At 53.1% G+C, this 17,143-nt stretch overlaps 2 protein-coding genes across 2 annotated transcripts; both read left to right on the top strand.

Annotated features, from left to right (window-relative positions):
* The first annotated feature begins 3,375 nt into the window (after positions 1 to 3,375).
* Positions 3,376 to 8,075, top strand: CD79B (CD79b molecule, immunoglobulin-associated beta). The gene is made up of 6 exons (XM_009575134.1): positions 3,376 to 3,442; positions 5,422 to 5,463; positions 6,307 to 6,618; positions 7,143 to 7,261; positions 7,566 to 7,607; positions 7,971 to 8,075. Exons 1-6 carry the CDS (start codon positions 3,376 to 3,378, stop codon positions 8,073 to 8,075), a joined length of 687 nt encoding a protein of 228 aa, XP_009573429.1.
* A 4,498-nt stretch (positions 8,076 to 12,573) lies between these two features.
* LOC104072034 (somatotropin) lies at positions 12,574 to 17,142 on the top strand. Its single transcript, XM_009575133.1, has 5 exons — positions 12,574 to 12,641; positions 13,668 to 13,831; positions 14,550 to 14,666; positions 15,063 to 15,224; positions 16,852 to 17,142. Exons 1-5 carry the CDS (start codon positions 12,632 to 12,634, stop codon positions 17,050 to 17,052), a joined length of 654 nt encoding a protein of 217 aa, XP_009573428.1. The 5' UTR covers positions 12,574 to 12,631; the 3' UTR covers positions 17,053 to 17,142.
* The last annotated feature ends 1 nt before the right edge of the window (position 17,143 follows it).

Raw genomic sequence — 17,143 nt, 5'->3', positions numbered from 1 at the left:
ACCTCCCAGCAGAGCAGCATTTTCCCCGGGGGGGAAGGGTTTTGCTGCTCTTTACGCAGGTGGGCAAAAGGAAAGTAAATCAAGAAAAACGTGTAAAAGGCCCCGAGTTCATCTCTGGACCGCCTTCTGCCTTCAAAAGGGAAAAAAACCTCTCGAGATCAAAACAAACGTGAACCAAAACCTCTTCCAGTTAAAACAAGGGCTGCTTCTTGAAGCCAAAGGGTCTGTCTTTTTGTATAATTATTATTATAATTTTTTTTCTTCTTGGGCTGATTTTGGCGCTGAGCTGTTACGGATGCCCCATGTTCAGGCTGGCCAGGAGCGGTGCTGAGCTTGCTTGCATCCACGTGCTGTCAGCCAGGCGGCGGAGCCGGGATCGCTCTGCTCATCCCGTGGCGTTGTGCTTTTCATTTCCATGTTGCATAGGGTGATGCTCCCTGGAACAGGAGCCTGAGCTGCTTTAAATGGCGTTTGCCTGGGAAGCATCCACGGCACGGCGGTTTCCAGCCCGGATTGTGGTTCACAATCGATGCTGCTTGTACGTATGTGTCGTCGGTGATGGGAAAAATGCCAAAGAGCAGGATTTGTGTGAGCTAAAGCCATTTTTCTTTATACATTTCTTAAAATAAACTACTGTAAACGACCTATTATTACGATACCAAATGCGTTGGTGTGTGTTAGAGGGGAAAAATGTTTTCCCTGCCGCCGGGAGGGGTAAATGCCTCCTCCCTTGGCTCCAGGGTAGATACGGAGAGCCCCCGTGCACGGCTTTGGAGAGCAGGATTTGTGTGAGCTAAAGCCATTTTTCTTTATACATTTCTTAAAATAAACTACTGTAAACGACCTATTATTACGATACCAAATGCGTTGGTGTGTGTTAGAGGGGAAAAATGTTTTCCCTGCCGCCGGGAGGGGTAAATGCCTCCTCCCTTGGCTCCAGGGTAGATACGGAGAGCCCCCGTGCACGGCTTTGGCTGGACCTGTTTTGGCGGGCCCTGCCATCCTCAGCAGGACCCGGTGGTCCCATCCTGCACAGGAGACCCCCTGGGCTGCCTCCCCTTGGCACCTCCAACCCAGCCCAGCCCCCAGAGCTTCTGCTCTGCTCGTGAACAAGTCCCCTGGAGCCCTTGGTGCCTCACAGCAATGAGCCCTGACTCTGGGAGCTCTAGGAGATGTTGCTGCAGGTTCAACCAAGGAGAGGGGTGGGCTTGGAGGAGGTGGAGACCCCCCGAGCTGCCCCATGCCAGGTTCTGTGGGGCCAAACCTGGCCCACCGGCCACGTGGGAGCAGTTCAGCATCATGGGGAGAAGGCAGCAGTGGGCGAAGGAGGTTTCTGCGTCAATGTGTGACTGGAGGAGGAGCCACCTCCAGGACCCGCTGACGTCCCCGAGGGCCACGGCACGGCCTCGCTGCTGTGTTTTTGCTCTTACTGGAACAGCTCGTCCCAGGGCTGGTGTAATTCAAGTTGAGATCATCATGGTACCACGCAGGCAGGGGGCTGGAGGGAGGAGGTGGCACAACCCACCATCCCTCTCCTCCCGCGGTGGGGGAAAGGACAGCGGTGAAACCCAAGCCCTGATGAATAGGAATGGGCTGGGGAAGGGTGCAGCTGCCTGGCAATGGCTCTGCTCTGCCCACAGGGCATGGTCTGGCCACATGCTGTGGGCTGGGGAGCCAGGGTGGCCCAGGAGAAGAGATGTGGGGACACGGGACCCTCCCCGGGAGACCATCAGGTCTCCCTATATCCCATGTCACTGGGTACTGCAAGCACAGGGGACTTCAAGGGGAGACCGAGCCCCTCGGGACCAGGGCTGTGCCTGTTCGAGGGTGCCAAGGAGCCTGCAGGCAGCGCAGGGGGGTAATTTGGCCACCGTCACCGCAAACCCTCTTTAGTTTGTGCCCCGCTCCTGGTTTTGCTTTACGGAGCTTTCCCAGGCACCTCCAGCCATCCCTGTCTCGCTCATCACCGGCGGTTCCCATCTCCAACCCCAGGGCTTGATAAAAATCTCTCCAGTGCCGGCCGAGCACACGGGCATCCCCTGCCGCCTTTGCCTCGCCGGGCTGTGCTTTTCCAGCAAGACCAGAGGTGACGGCAGCAGGGACTCAGCAGCACAGCCCCGATGCACAGCACCGTGCATGGCACGACCTGCCTGCTCCACCAGGAGAAGGCACTTCTCCCATCATCTCCCTTTCCCTTCTGGGGCCAGTCTTTCTCTAGAAACCTTTATTTCTCCTCTTTCTTGCTTCATGTCCCCTCACTTACAAGGTGAGGCTCAGGCTGGTTCCCAGCAGCCACCGGATGCTCAGAACCGGCAAAAAACCCACCAAACCGACAGAAGGTGAAGGTTTGAGGAGGCCCCAGGCAGAGCCACCCGGGCTCTGGGGACCAACATGGCTGGCAAAAGTACCCAAAGGTGTTTTTCACATGGAGTTACAGTTCAGTGCTCGCCCGCAGCCGGTAACGCGCAGCAGCCGGAGGGCACGGCATGGAGGGAAACCGTATTTCTGCATCAGAGCGAAGGGGGACAGAGCTCACCTTGGGGTGCCACGTTGCTTCCCCAGGGAGTGGCTGTCTCCAAAGGACTCACAGAGAAGGGTCTCAGTCATGGCAAACAGGGTGTGGAGAAAGGGTGGCCATGGTTGGCACCCAGGGAGGTGACACTTTGTTTTGGCCATCTCTCTCCTCTTCTAGATTTCACCCTTCCCTGGAAGGGTGGCTGCGGGGACACTCCGGGATGCGGGGGATAGGCGCTGGGGGACCGATCCCACTGCACCCCACAACGAGCAAAGAGGAGAAACCCCACAAACATCCCCTCTTCCCACCCTAGTCCTGCTCTAACTCTTGCAACTGGGCCAGCACCAACCCCTGCCCATCACCTGCAGGGCTAAACTGGGGGGGGGGGTGGATCTGCCCACGCTGTTGTGGAGCTGGGGTACAACCCTGGGGGTAACCCCCATCCCCTGCCTCCTGGGGGATGCGGCAGGGCCGGCAGTCGCATCCTGCTCCCTGGGCTCGGCCCAGGTTTTGCATCACCAAGTGCTTTGCAGATGGGCTCATCTCCAGTTCTGGTGCAGACCCACACCAGTCGTAACCATCAAATAACGCCACCATGACGAGCACAGCCCGGGGACACGAGGCTGGACGGTGCCCAGGGTGCAGGCACCGGCCACCCGAGCGTCTGCGCCGCATTCAAAACCAGCCCCGAGGGGAAAGTCCCCATTGAGGAGGATTTACATGAGCAGGAAAGGGGCCGTCTCGTGTAGCGGCAACTTTGCCATTTTTAGGTACGGAGGCCAAGCCCGTCGGAGCGGCCACTGTGTTTTGCAGAAGCGAGGGCCGGCGACTGGATGTTTCCCTGCCTTTTGCAGTGAAAGATGGCTGATCTTTGTAGGAGGCTCTGGGTGCTCCAGGCGAACCTCTGGCTGATGGCTCTGGTCACAGGTAGGCGTCAAACACGGGCTTTGCATTTCAGAGCAAGGAAACGCGCACCCAGGCGATGCGGCGGCACGCATCCAGTGCTTAGCGCGATGAAGGGCTTCACCCAGGTCTGGCTTTAAATGCATTAGTTTTAAACTTTGCAATCACTGCTCCCAGTCCTGCTTTGTGCAAGAAGCCAGCCCCGGGTGCAGCGGAGCCAGAGAGGACCCGCAGGGGCTCGGGGCTCGACGCCTGCCTTGGGTTTTGCTTCCCATTGGGGTGCAGGGAGGGGTGCAGAGATGGGACACTTTCTCGGGCAGCCGGCTGGCTTTGGCAGGAGCCCAGTGCAGAAAGGGTGCAGAGCCTGCCCGGCTGTAGGTGCAGGTGGCAGGAAAGAAGGGTTGGGGTTTTTCTTTTACCATTTATTGCTCTCGGAGGCCTGAGGTCGGGGCCGGAACATTACTGAGGCCACGTCCCTTTGCTCCATGGGGTTCAGCGCCCCAGGAGCGGAGGAGAAATGAGAGGAAAAAGGCTTTTGGGGGTGATTTGTGGGCGCTGTGTGAACATCCCTGTGCTGTTCCCCTTTGCATCTCCATGGAGAAGCAGCAGCTAAACCCAGGACACGGCTCCTGTCCCCTTCCAACCCCTCTTGGTTGGTGCAGGGACACCCACAAAAACCTGCAGCAGATCCCACCCTCAGCTGGGGGAAACTTGTGCCCTCAGGAAAAAGGGTATTTAAATGGTTTCTGTTGGGTGGCCACCCAAGTCCAGCACAGATTCAAGGTCACAGAGCTTCATCCTGGCTCTCAAGGTGGCTTCGAGGGAGGACAGAGGAAGCTCAGCCCACCCATGGCTGCAATGGAAATCTTGTTTTTGAGGGGTGTGAGGACTTTCAGGGTGAGGGACCGGCCTGGTCTTCATTTAGAAACACCAACAAAACATGGAGAGCAAAGCCCCGTGTCCCAGCTGGCCGGCAGGACCGCAGGTGGCAGGGACACGTACCCAACGCACAGCCCGGACATGGCTCATCTCCCCATCTCAGAAAAAAATGAAATGGGGCTGGAGGGGAGAGTTTGCCTGCAGAGTTGAAGGTGCTGGAGGTGAACAGGGCAGCACGGACCTGGAAGAGGTCTGGGGCAGGGAGGGGAGCCCATGGCTGAGCCAGGAGGTCCCTGTCGGGCTGCTGTTCGGGGCAGGAAGGTCTGCAGCAGGGTGGCAAGGCTGGGGGCAAAGCTCAGGCTAGGGAATTGAACCTTCCTTCTTCTTCTTGTGGGGGGACTTTTGCAGCTGCCCCAACGTGCTGGGAGGTGGTGCAGCCCCCACCTCTGTTCCAGCTTCCCCACGGCAGGGTTTGGCGAATATTCATCAAGCGGACAGGGCTGGGCACTGAAGCGGTGCGGTAAACAGGGCTGATGCTTCCTGCCCAGCTGCAGCAAGAGGAACCGAGGCACAGGGGCATTGGAGCTGCGGGCAGGGGCACCCATGGGTGCTGGGGGGTCCCCGCCTCACCCCGCTTCCTGCACTGCATCGCAGGTCCCACAGCTCCATCCAGCCCTTGTCCCAGGGGACAGCATGGTCCCAGGGTTTGAGAACCTCCCTGGCCATCACGGGGCTCCAAGCCCAGGGAAGCCCCGGCAGGGAAAGTGTTTCTGGTTGATTCAGAAAATGGAAAGTGTAAATATAGAGGCGTGAGTCTGTCTGGATGGTTTCTAAGATAGGGGGATATCAATAGCGAAGGCAGGTTTCACTGGGATGTCAACCAGAAACCAACTTACTTAGAGAAGATTCAGGAGATGGGATGGAAATAGAAGGCTTTGTACCCAAATCTGCGCTGCCCCGTGTCCTCTGAGTGGGGCTCTGGTTGATGCTCCTAAGCACTCCATCCCATATGGAGTGGGCACGAAGGACCCACGGTACGTGCCATCCCACGTGGGACATCCTACATGGGCTTGTGCTACATGGGCTCTTGGCCACTATCTCAATGCCCTTCTCCTGTCTTGCAGGTGGGATCTCAGCAGACAAGAACAGCACCAGGAACAGCACAGGTAACCTCTCAAACCCATTGGGCTCTTTCCCCACGTGTGTCCCCAGGGTCCCTTCCATCCCCACTGGCTATGCCATGAAGGTGCCGGTCCCCTGCAGAGCTGGAGATGTCGCATCACCCAAGGCCTTCTCCACCACAAAGGCAATTCCCAGGCTGTGACCTCCTCCATGGCATTTCCCCAGCCCTGCACCTTGCTCTCCCTCTGCAAAGCCGGATCCATTTTGTCTTTCCTAAGCACACACATGTTTTTCCTCTGCGTTTGCAGAGCACGTTGCATGATCAAGCTGTGCCTTGGGACCAGGCACTGGGCTCATGCACACAGCGCTTGTGCCATTCCCACCCACGGGGTATTAAGCATGAACTCCGCAACCCAAACGAACCCTCAAACTCACCAGCTCTGGGAACAAAACATGGGCAAAAATACAAAATAGAGCAAAATGCAAAAAATGTGAACGCATGAGAGAAGCCAGCTGGGGAGATGGGTCTGTCCTAGCAAAGGCTCCGTGGTGCGTGCCAGGACAGGCTGCAATTTTGGAGCTGGGACTAACAAGATGTACATAGAGAGGGGTGGGAGCAGCAAAAAAAGTATTTGAGGGAAGCCATTCCCACAGAAAATTGGAGTTTCTTTAAAAGCATATTTTCACCAAAAGTCTCTGCTTTCTGCCCCCAGACAATGATGATTCACCAAAACAAAGCTGAATGCTCAAAAGCAGTATAATCCATGAAAATGGAAAGCTCTTGATTTGTGAGATGCTGGGGGGAGGTCTCATGGGAGCAGCTTTTTTTCTGATGCTCCCCAGGTGCAGGGTCCTTGCTCGCCATGATCACCCTTGTCCCCTGGCAGGCGGCGGGTGCCCCATGGTGCAGCAGCACCCGCGCTACGTGGCGGCCAAGAAGAACATGCCCGTCCACTTCATCTGCTACTCCCAGGAGCCCCATAGCATGCAGTGGTACAAAGCGGCGGAGGACAGTGATGACCTCTATGAGCTGGATCGCAGCACCTCCCGCTACAGCATCGAGAGGAAACACAACTTGATCAACTTCACCATCTTCAAGATCGCCTACGAGGACAACGGCATCTACGTGTGTGACAGCAAGAACCTCACGGCGGAGAAGAAGTGGCCGCACCTGTGCGGGACAGAGCTCAGAGTCATGGGTGAGTGGGAGCTCCCCATCCTCCGTGCACCCCAGGAGATGCTCTTTCTCCTTCTCTCACCCTTTCCCCCTCCATATGAATCCCACATCATGCTCCTATGCACCCACCTCTTCCCATGCTGGTGGGACCCCTTCAGATACAACTGTAGATGCTCCATGGCACCACAGAGGTTTCTTTGCTTGTTGCGAGCCACCAAGCAGCAGGACAACCTCCCCAGGTTTGCCCTGGCATGTCCATCCTGCAGAAACACATCCCAGGGACTGCATTCCTCTAATAAATCAGATTTTTCCTGGTCCTGGCTAGTGGTGGGTCCTGTCCAAGGTGTCTCATCCCAGAGCTGGTCCCTGATGCCAACCCCGGGGGCAATTGGCAATGCTCTGGTCTCTCCCAAGGGGGAGGGTATGTCACCCTGGTCCCTGCCATCCGCTCTTGCTGACGCACGAACCTGTGGCCAAGCTTCCCCGTTCCCCGGGAGCCTGGCATGGAGGTGGGACTTGGGGCTTTCCCTGTGCTGCTGCTCCCAGGTCACAGTAACATCCAGCAGATCCAGAGCAGGAACACCCTGAAAGATGCCATCATCATCATCCAGTCCATCCTGCTTGTCATCTTCATCAGCGTCCCCATGCTCCTCTTCCTAGATAAAGTAAGTGACAGCGGCTCCAGCAGTGGGGATGTTCCCAGCTTCACCGCTGTGGTGCTCACAGCGGTGTCCTGCAACCCAGGCAGGCCACTGCTAGGGATGGGGATGGGCAGGCACTGGGTTTGGGGCTGTTGCACGGGAGCGTGGCTAGCTGAAGGGGGAAAATAAGCATCTAAAATGGTGTGTGGGACTGCATGGATTTGCCTGTGGAAGCGGTGGGACTTGGCCTGGGGGGACGAGGCCAGGGACAGGGGATGGGGGATCCTGATGGGTGCTGACACCCAACCTGTGACTCTCCTCTCCATAGGGTGAAGGCAAGGAAAGCCTGGAGGAGGACCATACCTATGAGGTAATACTGCATTAATTATAGAAGTACCTCTGTAATATCAGCCTGAGCCTTGAAATAGCCGGTCGTGCCCTTGCTGGGTGTCCTTGCAGATGCTAGGTACCACCAGCCCTTGCAGGACACATCAAGGCATCTTCCTCCCTAGTGCCTGTTGCACATCAGCCATAAAGAGCTGCTTGTAAAACCAAGCCAAGCTCTGAGCACATCCAGCCATCTATCTCCACCTTCTCCCCTCTCAGAAGCTGCCCTGATCTCTGGGGGAATAGCCTGGAGATGGGTCCCAACTTGGGTGTCCCAAGGGGGGATGCACTGTGGATGGACCCGCGGTCCCTCTCCTGTGTCTCAACCTCCTTCTTCTTGGTGCAGGGCCTGGAGGTGGAGCAGATGGCCACCTACGAGGACATCACTCCTTTCCCTGTCCGGGACGTGAAGTCCAAAGGGACAGTTGGGGAGCACCCGGGCGAAGAGTGAGGGGTCCTGCGCCCCCCGCCAGGCCAGCACCGGCGGCACGGCTCCCTGCCAGCACCCTGCCAGCACCTGTGGGGACGGGCCCCCGGCTCCTGCCCTGGACCACGGCTCTGACGGGCGCCTGGATCCCGGGCTGCAGGCCACCTCCAGCAGCCCTGCACGGAGCTCGGGTCCTGCTGCACTTGGGTGCTCGCTTTGCTGCGTCTGGGCTGTGCCCACCAAGGCTGCCCTGCCCCGGCTGTCACTCTTACCGCCCCGCTGATGAACCCCTAAAGCCTATGTAGAAATTAGGAGCCAACTGCAGTCCCCCCAGCCAACTGGTCCCAAACCCCGGGCAGCCCCACACCACGGTGCTGAGCTCCTGCATGGTTAATGCAATGGAAGTACCAGGGTGGGTGGTGGGTCTCCTCCAGCCCCACCTGGGAAGGAGAGGACCAGTTACGATCATTCTCCATGCTGCAAGGACCCTCCTGGGTTGTGAGACCCCACTGCAGCCCTCACAGAGGATCCGAGGCGAGCAGCACCATGTGGGTGTTACAAGAAGCAGATTTTGGGCCACTGTTTAGCTCTCGAGCCATGGACGTGTCCAGCAGGCCAAGCTGGCAGTTGGATGGAGGATCCTCCAAAAGTCTTTCTCCCTAAAGACTACAGGAAAAGTTGGGGAGACAGCTCTCACCCAGAGGGTCTTGCACAAGGTTTGTTCTTCTCCAGGCAAGAGCTGGCCTGTGTCACGAGGATGTCCCCTTGGTGAGGGACACGTGCGACCTCAGAACCTACGGGAAAGATGTAAATTGTGGGACACAAATGTCCAACTGCTTTTTGAAGTCCTAATAAAGGTAACAGGTAAATTCACATCCTGCTCCGTCCTGCCGTGCCCGGTCCGGGGGCGTCCCATAACCCTGGTGCCAGTGTTGGTGGGATGCCCTGGGAATAAGGAGCAGTTTTTCACGGGTCCAGCTTAGCTAGAAACCAAACCTCATCCCATCAGGGTCCTGAGCACGGGCAGGGATGTGAAGCCAAGAGCAGCCGTGGGGCTCTCCTGGAAGCTCTCACTAAGCACGCACGGGGGGACCTCCACAGTCCCAAGACGTCAGCTTGGGATGAGAGACAAAGACCATCGCCAGGAACCGAAGCAGGAGAACAGGGCCCAGGGCCAGGAGCTCCGCTCCCGGCTACATCTGGTCTCACAAGAGAAGCTAAAAAACATCTGGAGAGGAGCAGAGCGGCGCTAATTGGTTTTGTTAATAAAAACTACTTTGGCACGGCAGCAGCAGCTGTGGGGGTGATGGCGCTCGGGGCTGGCTGGGCACCCAACACCAGGGCTCCGGGGGTCCGGAGAGGCACGGCTAGCACAGCACGGCGGGTTTGGTGGGTTTGGCTGGACGAGGCAGGACTGTGGGGCTGAAAGTCTGTCCCGCCTTGAAGAGCCCAGGGCCCCCGTGCCCCTGTGGCTCATGACATTTTGGGCCCCAAGAAGACAGGACTGCTCTGCTTCCCAAAACAGACGGCAGAAAAGGGAGGGTAAAATCATGAGCAAACAGGGCTTTTCAGCAGGGAACAGGATGGTTCTTGTTTAGTCGTAAACCACCTTCACGGAAAACTGGTATTCAATCTAAATAGCACAGAAACAGCATTTTAAGACTGATTTTTTACTAGTTAAATAAAACTATCCCAAATTAGTTGCATGCACATGTATATAAATGTTACTTAAACATGTTTTACTTATAAAATTGATTAATTAAAGAAAGGAGTATTCACAGTGAGAGAAGTGAACTGGCTGTTCCCGGTTTCCATGTTTGCCAAGATTTCAGGACCAGCAGAGCTCATCCCTCCATCCCTTGTTTTCAGTTATGAAATGGAAGAGGAAGGCAAGTTTTCCGGCCTTCCCCATTCCCAACCGCTTTCTCAGCTCTACGTAAACAACTCACTCAACTGCCTTAACCAAATAATACAAAAATAAGGAGAATCTGCTGTTTGCACCTGGAGAGGAAGCCACTGATGTCAAAAGCAGTTTCAGCAACCCCAGTTCTGCTCTGCCGCTTGGCCACCCTCTTAGCCCAGGGCTTTGGCTTCCTTTAAAATGCCAGAAGCAAATAAATGTTTCTGTAGTGTTAGTGTTTTATTTTAAATCCTTAGATTAGATTCTAAGGAGCCTAGAGATAGGGTTTGTTTTAATTTTACATTGAGATAGGTTTGTATTTAAAATGTATTTGATGTAAATAAATATATTTCAGTATATACAGTCCAGGCTCTGTATTTTGTCCTGATTTGTATCCCTACCATCAGCAGGACGGTCAGGCAGACAGACTGGGCTGCAGTCCTGGACCTCATCAGCCTCATCTTTAGAAATGGGTTCAGTGAAACTGAGCAGTTCTAGCTCCCGTAAATAAAACCCATCAATTCAATCTGAAAAGGAATATTTACCTTCCGAGCAGTGAGCTAGCAGAGGTAGTCAACCGTCATTTAAAACCTCTGTCAACCATGTCGTTGCCCACCGAAGTGCAGAGCCTGGGCTGTGGGCCAGCAGCTGGCTTCTCGGTCAGGATTCACTGGCTGCAGCTCACCCATCAGCCTGGGAAGGTCCTCTCCACACGACCACCCCAGGGTGGGTGTCAGGAAGACCCAAGGAGTATACGTGCCTGCAAGGAAAATTGCTTCACTTGTTTATAAGCTGCTGGTGATGCCCAGGGTAAGGTGGGTGGACACAGGACCACCCTGGAGAGAATTGAGAGGTTTTTTCTCTTTCAAAAAAGAAAAGGAACTTGGAAATCGTACAGAGTGTCATGCTGCTTTATGAGATGCTACTTTGGGTCGCAAATGCAGTCATTTGAAAGCTAGAAAAATGCCAAGCTGATATTTGAGAGCTGCTTATGCAACTGCAATTCTGCCAGTGGCGTGTATTTGCCCAGCCCAGCATTTCACAGACACGCACTGCCTTCTCCACGATGCTTCTGCCTCATTTAAAGCCCAGAGATGATCGGGGACAAACCAAGTCTCAGGGGCACTGCACTGTCTGGATCATCCTGCCATCCCCGTGCTTGGCTGCAACATAAAAAACATTGATTTAGCACCATGCCTTTACTAACGGAGCTAGAGAGGCAGCAGGGCAGCAAGTGATGGGCAGGACGCGGGTGCAAGGTGCTGTACCAATCTAGCTGCAGCGGTAGAGCATCATCATTAACAGGCAGCAGAGCCTGTGCTGGGCTGGGGTGCCTGCTGCTCTGCTCATCTCCGACAAATACTGACATATTTAAACACAATCCGGAGTGAAAAAAACACACCCAGATGTTGCTGGCTATTGGGTGACGGGATACCTGATAGCTGCAGGACCCACTGTTCCCTTTTCTCTAGGGACTGACATTTACTCTGCGACACCACCACGTCTCCAGTGAGCAAACACCCAGGGGCTTCTCGGAACAGACCGCGCTCTCCCTGGCATGTTTATTAACCAGCTCTCGCACCCTCTGCTCCAGCCGCCCCAGTGATGATGCTGCCGCTCGGAAACCAGAGCCACACCAGGGGGGCACGGCAAACCCAGGGCCTGGGGGAGCCAAATCACTCCCCCCTGACCAGGGAGCAGTCCCTGAAGCCCAGACTGGTTTGGGGCAATTGGTGCCTTATGGGGAGTAAAAGTCCTTTAAGCTGGAGTTGCCCATCCCAGGTTCTGTCTTGTTTTGCTCAAAACCAGAGATGGGTGTGCTGTGACCTCTCCTCTTGCCCACCTCCTCTCCCTCCTTTCCACACCAGTCCTCTGCTTAACCCAGAGATATTTCACATTTGTATCTCAGGCAAGAGCAAGAAGCAGCTCATGACCAGATCTTCTCATAGCCTTGTCCAGCTGAGGATGTGAGAAACCTTCCCAGAGCACTGGCGTCTGGATTTGCAGTGGGCAGGCTGGTACCCGAACAAGCACCTGGGTACGACAGCTCTTCGTCACACCTGTGCCAAACCAGCTCAACAAAACTATTTACTGAACTTTTCAAATTTTAGGAGCATGAAAGAAATTAAGTGGAAAAAATAGGATTCGTCTGACTGCATCCATCCAGCTCTATCCCCGCTAACAACGAACGGGAAAACATCCCACTTGCTTTAAGCCAGAAGTCTCCCAAACTGGTCAGTCAGCCCCGTTAACTGTGGGCCAAGGCTGCCGAGGCAGGCAGGAGAATCGGGTGGATTTTTGACCTGCTGCAGAAAATTCCACTGTGTAAAAGCACTGATCTGATTTGGGCTAGGTCTTCCAATGATGATAAAACCTTTATTTGCAATAAACAGCAGAATATGGCGAAATCGTTCAGCACTGATTTCATCCCTGGGCAAACAACCTCCCCAACCTTTACATCTATGTATAAATGACTACAATTAGGTAGCACCATTGCGAACACTTGTGCATTTATGCATAGAGAAGATATAGAGATGTTGTTGTGATCATGAACAGACATATACATTTTAAACAGACCCCTTCCTATATAAGGGGTGGCTCAACAGTTACCTTTACCAGCCTAGATGAAAGGAGGAAACATTCACTGTCAAGCAACACCTGAGCAACTCACCGGGCAGAAATGGCTCCAGGTACTTTTCTTTATTTCAGTTTTAAAGGATCGCCAGTGCTGCTGCATGCTTAGGGTGACGGTAGATGATGATGGGGTGGTACTGTGGTGGGCTATACACACTCAGCGCCAGCCGTAAATTAAAGTGTGGCAACTTACAAATGAATTTAAAAGAATACGTTTCCCTCCAGTGTGACTTTAATCCATGAATTAGCTTAGGTAGTCACTAGCCTAAACTGGGCAAGGAGAGGATGGAGAACATGATGAACAAGGTCAAGCCACAGTTATAATTGTTATTATTAACATAAACTTTGGCAGGGATATTAAAACTCATATTCAAAGCTTAAGACAGGGATCAGGATGATGTCTAATGCATATGCCCAAGTCCTACAGGCTCCAGGGCATCCCTCCACTGAAGAGTATTTGAGATTAACTTTATGGTCTGTGTAAGCACAGAAGGACACTTGTATGAGTTGGATGTCATGGGTTGAAGACCTTTAGGCTTGACAAAGATCACCAAATTCTACAGGTATGTCCCAGAGAGCAAAAGTAGCTGGTTACAGCACAGGTAATGTCATCAGCTTTCGTCCTGGCAGACAGCCGGTTTCACGTCAGCAGCATGGCATAAACCAAAACTAAAGTGAGGCACTCCCAGGCCCTCACCTGGTACTCACCATCCCCTGCTTGCTCACGCAATGAAAAGTGCTCTCCTCATGAGGGCAAGGCCTACGGAAAAACATGAGCATGTTAGGGAAAAACATAGGGACATGTTTTCATGGAGCAACAATGACTCTTCAGCCAGGAAGACACTGGTTATAACACTGGAAGCAGTACAAGCCCTGAGGGCATGTCCAGTGAAAAGGGGACAGGGTTTCGTTTGATTTTGGGGAGGGCTAAGCTCACCCACAGAGTCCACCAAGAGATCAAGGAAGGTGAGCCCTCAGCCAACACGGACAGAAGAGGCTGGGAATTAATTCCCAGGTGCCATCCCTTCCTCAGCACAGTCACTAAAGGACTGCTAACACCCTTCCGCTCCGCTTTGCTGCAGGGTCATGGTTTTCTCCTCTCTTCATTGCTGTGATCACTCTGGGTCTGCAGTGGCCACAGGAAGCTGCCACCTTCCCGGCCATGCCCCTTTCCAACCTGTTTGCCAACGCTGTGCTGAGGGCTCAGCACCTTCACCTCCTGGCTGCCGAGACATACAAAGAGTTCGTAAGTGTTGTGGCCTCTGGGCATCTCCTCCACATAGCTTGATGGTTTCGGAACCGTGTAACTTCCTAGAAACAGAGACTTTTCAACTATTGGTGTCTTCTCTGCCAGCTCTTGATGAGCTGGAAAGGTCTTGCTAGGACAGGACAGGTTATGTCCCATCAGCCTGGACTCTGTCTCCTCCTCTCAGCTCTCTGCCCCCACCTCTGATCCTGCACAGTCCCCTCGTCAGGGTCATTGCTGCCCGCGTCCAAACCTACTGCACAGGGTCAGCTGTCTGAAAGAGAAACCTGGTTCTGAAAGCAGTGGGAGGTGGCACAGATATTTTGTAAGACTTGCCTGTGTCGGTCACCTGCAGCCCTGGCTGATTCTGAGTGCTTAAAACTATCCAGTTTCTGCTGTTGCCAGGAGCTGGCATGAGCTGTCATTTTGGCAAGAGCTGTCCTTGGGGGTCATCTACTCCTTGGGAGAACCCTGTCCAAGTGTGTTTTGCATTCACCTTAGCACCTTGGCTTAGTGAGAGGAAGACCTTTAGGTCCAGAAGCTACTGTACCAACATACAAACTCCTGTTCCTACCTGCCAAGCCTGTACAGAGACACCTCAATGTCTCACATTTATTTCTGGCAAAGAGTAAGAGTTCAGGACAGCTTGGGAAAGTGTCTATGGTCTTCTCCCAGTACACAGGCAACAGATCTGAGTGTATTTGGGATGTCTCCACAGGAACGCACCTATATTCCAGAGGACCAAAGACATGCCAACAAAAATTCCCAGGCAGCATTTTGTTACTCGGAGACCATCCCTGCTCCCACGGGGAAGGATGATGCCCAGCAGAAATCGGTAAGTTCTCTCCCCCAGGACAAGCACAGACCTGTTTGGAGAGCCCAGCTGTGCTTCATTACAGGAACAGAGGGTTCCCATCTGTAAGCACTTCAGTGCTTCATTCCTCCTCTCCCTTTTTTACTATTTAAACCCTGCGTGAAGAAAGACAGACTCTTTTGGGTTATGCTGTAAATCATATTCCCACCCCAAGGATGAGAAAAACTATTGTCTGCACAGGACATATGGCTGGGTGGTGCTCCTCAGCTTGCAAACTTGTCTGTATCTGCTGAAGCTGCAGGAGCAGTGGCACATCTCTGGGTCACCTCCAGGCTGTTTCAGAGGGGGCAGGACAGACAGGCAACTTACCAAATAGCTCACCTGCACAGCTTTGACCCTTTCTTTTCTTAATTTCAGGACATGGAGCTTCTTCGGTTTTCACTGGTTCTCATCCAGTCCTGGTTGACCCCTGTGCAATACCTAAGCAAGGTGTTCACAAACAACCTGGTTTTCGGCACCTCAGACAGAGTGTATGAAAAACTAAAGGACCTGGAAGAAGGGATCCAAGCTCTGATGAGGGTAAGTTGCAGCATGTAGCATGACTACAGAATAACAGAGATCTCCTAGGCACAGGGCCCTCAGCTCTCAGGGTCTTCCATGGGATCCAGAGACTATGAGAAATCTCCCCAACTTCCACTCTGAAGACCAGTGGCATCCTTTGGACTTTGCTTACCTGAAGATAATGAGATCATGGCACCCCATTGCACACATTTCATCACTGGGGAATATAAGAAAACACATAACAAATGTTAATAGCACTGCCATAACCTCTCGGATAGCAGCATAGACCAGGAAGATCACAACAGTCCAGACCCAAAGTCTTTCCAAACCCAGGACCAAAGAATGCTTAAATCTGCTGTACAAACAGCAACATAATGTTTGCTACATCTCCATGCAAAATTCTTTAAAGTGGAGTAAATTTTGTGAAGTTTGCCACCTGGCTTTAAGGACTCATGACACTTTATAAAAACAACCTGTATTAAGTCTGTGTACAGATGGAAGCCCATGCTCTGATGTTTCTCTCTTACATTAACACAGCACTCAGACAGCTGAGAGCTGGAGAGTGATCATCTTCAAGGGTCACTCTTAATTTTTGCTTTGTTGTTTTAAATGAAATTGCTTATTATATGCCAGGACACCTTTTCAGTTATGTTTACTCTATAACTAAGTCTATTTGCCAGCATCACCATGTAGCTAGAGCTCCAAGACTTGTATCTGTAAGAAATGAGTCTGGACAATTATTTACATCTTCTAGCATCTAAATAACTCTGAAAGTCAGGCCCTGAGAGTAAATAGAGGTCTTCTGTCCTGGCACTTCAGCTGGAGTAAGTAGGTATATGTATCAGTACCATTTCCAGATTTTGCTCTCCATATGATATGTGCTTGGGCATTGGGAAGCGGTACACAAAAACTAGACAAATAATCACATTTCATCCATTTACGACACTGTTTTCTTAACCAAAACCATCCTGTTTATTGTGCCAGCTGGTGAGCAAAGCAGGGCAGGAGGAGTGGCAGATTGCAGATCTCTCAGCTCCAGATGCACGCGTCTTGGGTCTGGGTTAGAGCTTTGTTCACTGGGAAAGTGGGAGAAAAGAGAAAATTATTTGCCTGGTTCCCCGTCTCCTTGGCCAGAGTAGCTACAGAGAGACCCTGCAACTTTCCCCTTATTTTAAGACCTCAAAAGACACACTCCTCCCTCCCTGCAGCCTTGTGCCCAGCTCCCTTCTTGCTGGCAGCAATTTGTATAGCGTCACATCTGCATAATTACCCTTCCTGTAAACACATAAACTCAAAAGCATGTTTGAAATATGATTAAGGGGAGGGAAAAAAAAAGTAGCTACAGAGAGACCCTGCAACTTTCCCCTTATTTTAAGACCTCAAAAGACACACTCCTCCCTCCCTGCAGCCTTGTGCCCAGCTCCCTTCTTGCTGGCAGCAATTTGTATAGCGTCACATCTGCATAATTACCCTTCCTGTAAACACATAAACTCAAAAGCATGTTTGAAATATGATTAAGGGGAGGGAAAAAAAAAAACCCCAGCCTCCTCTAAAGCTAGATGGGAGCCTTGGCCATGGGGCCCTTGGAGGATGGTCATCCCCAAGCCCCTGCCGCCTGCCCCAGCACCTCTCCATCCTCCTGCAGGAACTGGAGGACCGGAGCCCACGGGGTCCCCAGATCCTCAAACCCACCTACGACAAATTCGACATCCACCTGCGCAACGAGGATGCCCTGCTGAAGAACTACGGCTTGCTCTCCTGCTTCAAGAAGGACCTGCACAAGGTGGAGACCTACCTGAAGGTGATGAAGTGCCGGCGCTTCGGAGAGGGAAACTGCACCGTTTGATGCCGGGGACGGCTCCCCACCCGCTCCAGCCCCTCGCCGGCCATGGCTGCCCTGCTCCTTGTAAAGAAAATCGGAGAATAAACCCGCTACC

The sequence above is a fragment of the Fulmarus glacialis genome, unplaced genomic scaffold, assembly GCF_000690835.1.
Source record: "Fulmarus glacialis isolate BGI_N327 unplaced genomic scaffold, ASM69083v1 scaffold8363, whole genome shotgun sequence".
Classification (NCBI taxonomy): Eukaryota; Metazoa; Chordata; class Aves; order Procellariiformes; family Procellariidae; genus Fulmarus; species Fulmarus glacialis.
Note: the sequence above shows the minus strand (reverse complement) of the source record. Positions and strands in the feature narration are given on the sequence as shown.

What these genes read in the sequence shown, in the direction of transcription:
- CD79B (XM_009575134.1), top strand. Translation starts at nt 3,376, where the DNA reads ATGGCTGATCTTTGTAGGAGGCTCTGGGTGCTCCAGGCGAACCTCTGG. An exon ending in CAGCACCAGGAACAGCACAG is followed by an intron (nt 5,464 to 6,306) that starts GTAACCTCTCAA and finishes GTCCCCTGGCAG; the next exon opens with GCGGCGGGTGCCCCATGGTG. An exon ending in AGGAGGACCATACCTATGAG is followed by an intron (nt 7,608 to 7,970) that starts GTAATACTGCAT and finishes TTCTTGGTGCAG; the next exon opens with GGCCTGGAGGTGGAGCAGAT.
- LOC104072034 (XM_009575133.1), top strand. An exon ending in CCGAGACATACAAAGAGTTC is followed by an intron (nt 13,832 to 14,549) that starts GTAAGTGTTGTG and finishes ATGTCTCCACAG; the next exon opens with GAACGCACCTATATTCCAGA. An exon ending in ATGATGCCCAGCAGAAATCG is followed by an intron (nt 14,667 to 15,062) that starts GTAAGTTCTCTC and finishes TCTTAATTTCAG; the next exon opens with GACATGGAGCTTCTTCGGTT.